General features: G+C 29.6%; 1 protein-coding gene across 5 annotated transcripts in view; it reads left to right on the forward strand.

The window, feature by feature from the left end:
• Positions 1-8,973, forward strand: part of LOC106791574 (transient receptor potential-gamma protein) — an 88,422-nt gene that overhangs the window by 59,860 nt on the left and 19,589 nt on the right. For all 5 annotated transcript variants that reach the window (XM_014757276.1, XM_014757277.1, XM_014757279.1 and 2 more), the window contains one exon: positions 319-602. In XM_014757276.1, coding sequence (XP_014612762.1) covers positions 319-602 — 284 coding nt within the window. The remainder of the gene's footprint in view (positions 1-318; positions 603-8,973) is intronic.

Below are 8,973 nucleotides of genomic sequence, written 5' to 3' on the forward strand. Positions count from 1 at the left end.
TAATCGTTACAAATGCATAGCATTATTAATTTTATTTATTTATTAATATTGCATCGATCAATTGCAAGATTATTTTACTGATCAAAAGACAAAGATTTTTAATTAATTTGTTAAACAAAATATGATATATTAAAGTTATAAATAAATATAAAATCATTTATTAAAATATTTCTTAAGAGAAAAAATGACAAATGCAATCCTATTTCCTATTATAAGATATTTAGAAAAAATATGAAATAAATTATTTTGACAGATGTATTGGTTTATCTTTAATTTATAGATTTTGTTCTGGTTTTTTCTTTTTGTTTATTGTTGTAGAAAGCGCGTGCGAAGATGAGGAGCATATCGCCAGGGGCGGAAGGACCCCTGGTGAAAACGAATTCGATGAAGAAGGTACTGATGGGAACCCTAACACTTGTACAATATTCCCACTAAGAATGGCGACTAACACGTCAAGGACTCAATTATCTGCCACTGGAGTTGGCTTCCTCAGGAGTGCAGGCCAACAACACGTCAACTTCGATCCTGAGGCACCCCCTTTGTCACCCCTAGAACAGACTACAAGTCTACTCGAGAGACCTGACGCTGATAAGAAAGTTAAGGTTCGTTTCTCAATTTATATTTTTTTCCATATTTTTTTTCGTCTACTTTTGTTTCTATATTTTTATATCGAATTCAACAACACCAACAACAACAATTTCGTCAAAATGTTTTATTTCTTTTTGTTTTTTTTCTTCTAACATTTTATAATCTTCATTTGTATTTTATAATTTCCATTTTTATTTTCTATAAAATATTATTATTATTATGTGTACTAGAGTTGAATTATGAACAAAATTGAATAATAAAAAATCGATATACAAATGTTATATTATCTTGATTTTATTTTATAAATAAAAATTAATAAATATACTACTACTAGATGACGTTAAAAAAATAAGATTGTCATTTGACTTCTGAATTTTAACATGAAAAATAAATGAACAATTGATGCAAAAAAAAAAAAAGAAAAAAAGTGTTAAAAATATTCTCGTATATTCTTCGTTCGTTAATTAGGAATGACTACTTTTTGGTTATAACGTATATTATAATTAAATGCACATATTTGATAAAACATTCGAATAAGTTTGTTAGGAGTAGTTAACGGGGTGTTAAAGGGAGAAAAGTTAGCGCTCGTGTTAAAACCAGTTAACAGTTTCTACTTAAAATTAATTCAATACTTTTAACTCTCTAACTCAAAGACGAATATATTATAGTTATTTTTTAAGTAGACGATATAAATAATTCACTAGAAACATTGAAATTACGTTTGAAGCATACGACAACCAAAAAAAAATCCTCCTAAAAAAGAGAGAGAGAGAGAGAGAGAGAAACCCATCGATTAATTATTCCCTTTCGAAGATAAAAAAAAATGAATAAATGCATAACATTTTTATTTCTTTCTACAACTCTAATATGAATGATTTATTCGAATAATAATTTATTTTAAATATTTTCTTTCTTATTGCAACTAACTTGCATTATTGTGTTAATGAAAAATTTTCAAATTACTTATGGAAAAAAAATTCGAATAAAAATTGAAAAAAAAAAAAAAAAAAAACCATATTCAATTAAGTATTAACGAGATGTTTCACAATCCGATATTTCATATCTCAGATTTGAACGATCCTTTTTTCAATCCCCAACAAATTTTCCGATAGAACTTTTCTCGTCTGTTGTTAAATATAAAAAAAAAAAAACCAAAAAAAAAAGAAACTTTACGTTTCTTCTAATATTTCAACCAACAACCGGAATTACTCGCGCAGGTTAAACTGGGAATAAAATAAAGGGTCAAAGAAAGAGAAGGATTGGGATGGGGATGGGGATGGGGATGAAGAAGAGGAAGAGGTCGAGGAAGCTTTTGATTCGTTTAAATGCAAGCAACGAACGTACAAACAGCTTTCGAGGCTTGTTCGATGTAACGAAATAGGTAATCGTTAGTTTAGTATAACGATGTTACGATGTCGATTCAATTTCACGAGAAAACTCGTGAATAAATCGAGATCTATGGGGTTCATTCATTTTATCATCTCTTTTTAAAATCACTATTTTCCTTCTCTCTCTCTCTCTCTCTCTCTCTTTTTCTATTTTTTTGTTTTCTTTTTCTATTATAATTTTTCTAAAAATTATCGAACAAATGACAAAACACATGGAAAATCGTATCGATTAATCGATATATCAATAAATCGAACATAAAAGAAAATGTTTTTTCGTATCAATGTAAAGTATAATCATAGCTATCTGTCAGTGTGTATGTATGTATATATCTGAATCTTGTATATGTGTAGAAGGTGGATACACGACATTGGAAATGTTGTCAGCATGATATTAATTACCACGACACGTTCCTACGAAATTAATTAATTATTCTGTATTTATACGTCAGTTGTTTCACGCTACTATTCATGTATAGAATATATACACACACATATATATATATATATATATATATATTTGTTATATTTATGTATATATAGATACTTATCAAGAACGTTTAAATGAAATGATATTATGATAGGAAAATCCATGTGAGTATTTATAATTTATCGTTAGTAATAGGAAAGTACTGTCATATATATTTGTTTTTTTTTTTTGTATTGCAATTTAATTAGTCTACGTTCTACATTCGTCATGGGAATTTCATTAATTCGTCGTGTATGATAACAGATTGATTATTTCTTAAGAATTTTATGCATTTAATATTAATACGAATTTATTTCTTATAATATATTGAATGGTTTAATGTTTCTTTGTATTTTCGAATGGTATAATAGACGATTTAAATTATCGTATAATTTTCATAATATTAATCGAATCGAATACTTTATTAATTAAAGTGATCGATCATTTAAAAAACAAATTCGATTAAACAAACATGACAAGTTAATGATTTCATTTGAAAGTTGATAAATGATGTGATCGAATCAAACTACTAATAATATATTTTATTTGTTACAATAAAAACTTCATTTAATATATTATTACGAGAATTAAAATTTGTTTTTTCTTTTGTTTTTCTACTTTGACATTAAAATAAAGTGCAGCAACTCGATGCATCATGGTGTTGTCTCTGATTTTTAAAGTCTTAGCTTAAAAAAAAAACTATTGTCAACTGTTTAGGAGGAAGTAGTGTATACACGTGTCAACATTTTTACGAATTTATTTTTTTCACAATATTATACACCCGTTGGAAAAAAATTGAACGACAAAAAATAAATAAGAATAAATAAAAAAAAAGAAAAAAGCAATTTGTGTTTACAAGCGGGGCAAAAGATTTCCAAAGCTTTTTCTGATATATATTAGATGATGTATCTATATATTTATATATATGTATGTGTGTATGTATCAGTGTATCTATAGAGGTGTCTGTATACATGATAGCTGACAAAGCTTTTACTTTTATTACATCGTAAAGTGTCAGATGAGGTGACTCTTCTTCACTAAGAAAGGAAACGATCTAGAAGGGCTGTGTTAGATGAAGATAATCCTAAAAATGAAGAAGAGGAAAGAAAGTATTTTCTAAACTTTTCGTCGTCTCGAGAAAGATTTCTCTCCCTCTTCTATTTTTTTTTTCTTTTTCCAGATATTTTTCTTAACATCCGAAAAGTTCACTCGTCAATTCTGCCGACACTTTTTTCTTTTTTTTTTTTTTTTTTTACTTTCTCTCAGGTTTCATTCCCTTTTTTTATTATTTATCTTTTAAAAAAAAAGGTCGATTTGTATCATTCGTATTTTTTAATATTCGAAACTTTACATTACGAAACATATATATATATATATTCGAAGAAGTAACACCGTAAAATCTATTTAAGGTCTTAGAAGTTTTCGAATTTCCTTGGGATATGCTTTCATCTTTTAGTACATCGTAAATGTCAATCGAACATGGAACTCGCAATTCCATTGGTTTATACAATTTTATACGATAGATAGGAATTCTTTTTTTTTTAATTATTATTATTAATATCATCATCTCGAATTATGTCATGGAATGTAATCGTTCGAATTTTATTTTTTCTTTTTTTCATTTCATACATGTAACAACGTAGTGGGGGTACACGGTTTTAAAAATTGATTTATTCTAATCGAAACGAAGATATAAGATAAAAAATTAGACGAATAATTTTCGTGACCAAAAAAATAAAAAAAAGAATGACAAATGTAGACGACAGAAAATAGTGAAAAAGAAGAAGAAAAAATAAATACGAGTTATGAATAATTGTGGATGTGTGTAATGAAAAATAAGGAAGATAGCGTACATACCGGTGCAATAAAAAAAAAGAGAATATATATATGTGTGTGTGAGAGAAAGAGAGAAAGAAATAAAAGAAAAAATATTTATATTACACGTAAAATACGCGACCAGGATAAAATTGCAGTTATGTACAATGGGAACAGAAAAGGCTTGGGGTGGTTAAGGGGGTAGTTGGACGGGTGTTTAAATGGGCAAAAAGTTGATATTAGACTATTTAAATTCTTACAATTATTTTCCCTGCGAGAATGGTTAAAAGAAATGGAAAGCTCTAATTATTATTAATATTTATGTAATAATTTTTAACTCACGATTATTATTTGTTATCGATGATTGAAGTTTCGTGTGTAAAGAACATTTCTTGAAGAATTATCCTCTCTCTCTCTCTCTCTCTCTCATCATTCTCTTTCTCTCTTTTAGAAATAATGGAAGTAGAGAAGAAGAAAAAAAGCTACTGAAACAACCCCCCGTACTTTTCGTGATAACATGGAAATATTTCAAAGAGGTTCTTGTTGCAAACGTTCTCGATTTATAAAAGAGCATTGTTAAGAAAAGCTTCTCGTGATTTTCAAAGGATTTCAAGTTCGATATTTATAGAGCCAAATAATTATCGGGGTGGGGTGGGATAAGGCGGAGGATGGGGGGTGGGTAGGATTTCTATATTCTTTTCACGAAATTCTAAAAAAAAAAATGAAAATATTAAGCCAATTTTTTCTCGTGTTTTCTTTTTGTTTCTTTAGCAATTATATTTCAGACTCGTCGATAACGAATATATTCAATTATATTTTATAGATTTAACGCGAGAATTTATCGAGAAAAAATTACTCTGTGTGAGAAGAAGAAGGAATACAATAAAAGAAACTTTGTCAATTAGGATACGTTCGAAGAGATGTTTTTTTTTTTTATTTTTAATATTTAAAGAACGAGAAAAGGAAGAATAATAAAATGAAAAATGAAAGAAATGAATTACGGGCTTGAGATTAAGAAAAAGGATCTAAGGGTGGAAAAAATAAAAGGGTAAAACATGTAACAAGTAAGAGAGCATTTGTAAGAGGAAGAAAAAAGAGGGAAGGAAGATTACGAGTACCTCAAAGTTGTAGGGGTTGTTCAATTGGATATATGTATATGTATGTATGTATGTATGTGTGAGGACACGATTAGCCCTCTTGGTTTTAAGAAGACGATGTACTATGTCGAAGGCTGACACTGACAACGAGTGTTTACTTGGGCACTCCCTAATTGTCGAATGGTCACACCCTAGACAAACACTGTTCATCATTCTTCGTAGGTTTTCTCATTCCCTTCGTTTCATAAAGAGAAAGATGGAGAGAGAGAGAGTGAAAGTGTGTATGTGTGTATGTATACGTCATTTAAAATGACAAGTATATATGTATATTTGATTGTTCGAATAATAATTTCGTTTTTTTTTTCAAAACTATATATAATACAATATATCAAAGAACATTAGTTAATATTTTAAACCAATCGGCATTTTTTAATTTTAATTTATAAAAATGTGTGTATGAGATTCGATTAATTTTAATTGTTAACAATCGAACGATTCAATAAACGTGTTCATTTGTTATATTTATTATTAAAATGATTCAAATGTTTCCTCTCGAACGGATAAAATTCTCTTCGTTTTAATCTACGAAAACGTCGATTCGAAGGATCATCCTATTACGAACGATTATTATTTTTTCGTGAATGAAATTAGGGGAGGGGGTGGAGTGGAAAAACAAAGAGATAAAATTCTTGTGTTCTCTCATAAAATGAAATCTTTCCAATTACTATTATTCGTCGTTACAGTTGAAGAAAATTATCTATCTATCTTTTCTACAAAAAAAAAAAATGTTCGAATGATAGAATAATAATAATAATAATAATAATTCTTCTTCTTTCTTATTTTTTGAAAGAAAAATGGAGGGAGGGGCCGGTTTGAAATAAAGATCGGTATGATTTCTGACTTATAACAATTAGAAAAGGAGAAGAAGCAGCACGCTGAATTCCGGATGATTCTTTTCATTTCACGATTCACAAAATGGAGAAGAAGGCTAAAAGGGTGGTGGTAGAAGGGTTTAGATAGGAGGAAAGGGTTTAAGGGAAGGGGTGGAAGAAGGTAACGAGAAGAGGTCGACCGGTCAAACAATGGAGAGCTATTCCACCTATTAATTCCTACGACCCCACTACTGTTGGTGGCCTTGCTTTATTTCTCTCTCTCTCACTCTGATTATCTATCTGTCTATCCCTCTCATGCACGTGGATTTTCATCCCTCATTGTGAGGGAGGGGGAATCACCTACACAACCGAGGAATATAAACGAGAGACAGAGAACCCAAGTGGATTTCTCGAATTCCGTAATTCTGATCGAGTTCGATTCTCAAGATGCAGCTGGCTTACGAGGTTAATATCGAACGGTCTGTTTAATTTCGCAAATGCTTTAGAGAACCCTCCCCATTCGTGTTTTATTCTATTAACGGTTAATATTATTTCAATATTAATTTTATTATAATATCCTTCTTATTTTGTTAGGACTTCGTCCTAACAAATTATAATTTTAGTAATAAAGCTCACTTTTTTAGGGGAATTTTTGTTGATCTTGTGATGTCCCAAAGCTTTTAATGCCACCTTTTTTGAGGTTTTTCCTTTGCGTGTTTTCCTCTTTTTTGTTGTCGTGTCATAGTTATAATTCTTCCAATCCAAAGCTCTATTACTAATTTTTCTAGGAGCTTTTTTATTATTTTTTACCCGAAGGTAGGTTGCTAGCTTCACCCTTGAACCCTTCTCTCCTTTTGTCTGAATTTTGGGAACCAGCTAGGTATTTTTTTAAAACTAGACGGAATTTTGAAGTCAACAGTACACGGTGGTTCCCAAAAGTGGTCACCCATCCAAGTATTAATCGTGTCCAGCGTTGCTTGACTTAAATGATCGAAGCGGGAACTCGTGCTGTCATCGCGCCACGGCCGTTGATCGATCAATATATGTATATATGTATATATATATTATTATTAAAAATAAAATAAAATAAAATCAAATAATAAAATAAAAAATATATATTAAATATAAAATCTGTCATTATATAATATATTGTAGTTAATAATTGTTTTTACAAATTTTTCTATTACACTACAACACGCGTGAATGAAATTTTTTTAATAATTGTTATTCTTTTTTTAAACAAGTTTTTAAGTTACTTATACGTTAGATTTACGAACTTATACTAATGAACTTAATCAATAAAGATAATTCGAATTTGTTTGATGAAAAGATCGAATTAGAAAAAGAAAAAGAAATAGAAAAATAGATAAATGTATATCCTAGAACACGTTTTATCGTTTTACCAAGTTAATCATATCGTCATGATAGGATCGTAACGTTGAAACATACTTGGGTAAAAGTGTCGGTTCGTATTATATATAATGGGGGTGGTCTGACTCTTGAGAACCCTAACATGATACGTGGGGAAGAATACTTTAGTACGAGCCGGAAGTTGTGCACCCTGCCGTCTCATGCTTGTATGAAATCTCAAAGTGCATTCATCATCTCCGAAAACCTCTTTCCCACCCCACCCACCCCCTCTCTCTCTCGTTCTATCTCTTTCGTTCCTATTATCGAGGAACCGGTAGACGATCAATAACCTTCACCACACGTTTCTAACTTCCTAAAAGCTTTCGAAAAGTCGAATAAAAAATCTTCATTACTTTTACTTTCTCTCTTTCTCTGTTAGCAAATAATAAAAAAGAAAAGAAAAGTAGAAGACGTTGTGAACACATACTTAAATATATTTTACTTCTTGTTGGAACGGGCAAGGAAAGACAAATATTTAGATTGCAAACCGTCTTCTTCTTCTTCTTCTTCTTCTTCTCTTGACCCAGGTTTAAAGCTCTTTCTAGAGCTTTAATAAATACGATTTAAATCGAAGCTCGTGGTGTAAATGCCCTCCCTTCCCTACTACGTTCGCAAGTTTCATGCATTTTATCCGAAAAGTTTGGAAGTGACACATTTGGGTGTAGGCTCGTCATATATTATCCAACATTTGTAATCATTTTTCATTTGCAATCGGAAACGTATAGTCTCTCTCTCTCTCTCTCTCTCTTTTTTTTTCTGTCTCTCAGGAATATGGTCGAATTAAAGTCTACGGAAATAGCATTTAATTGCCTTACTTCTAACTGAAATAAAATAAAAAAAGAGAGAAAAAGAATAAGAGAACTAAGGATACCTTTTTTATTTTTTATTTCATTTGAAGTTTCTAACAAACTCTCTCGAACGACTCTCCTAGCTTTTAATTACTTTTTTTCGAGTCATTGAGAAATCCTTGGTTTTGTTACTTATTAGTTTTATTTTTTTTGTTTTTTTTTTTTGTGGGCCAATGATATAAAATTAAATGAGACGAATATAAATGTTAAGTATCTTTCGATTGTTTCAAATGTTTTCAATATATATTTTTTATACTTGGAATAATAGCAATAAATATAAAGAATATTAAAAGTATATTCATGGGGGGGAGCAAATCGCAATTGAATGTTAACTTGTACAAAGTGTATTGTTAAGTTGAAAATATTAGGTGCTATTAAAAAAAAAATAAAAGTAGCCTTAAAAAACAATAAAAAAGAAATTTTTTTCGATCATTTTTCCTTTTTAGACCACTTTCATAATTATGATTATATAAATATATATATAAATAT

Source organism: Polistes canadensis, unplaced genomic scaffold (genome assembly GCF_001313835.1).
Source record: "Polistes canadensis isolate GaletaPanama2010 unplaced genomic scaffold, ASM131383v1 scaffold_320, whole genome shotgun sequence".
In the NCBI taxonomy this organism is placed as follows: Eukaryota; Metazoa; Arthropoda; class Insecta; order Hymenoptera; family Vespidae; genus Polistes; species Polistes canadensis.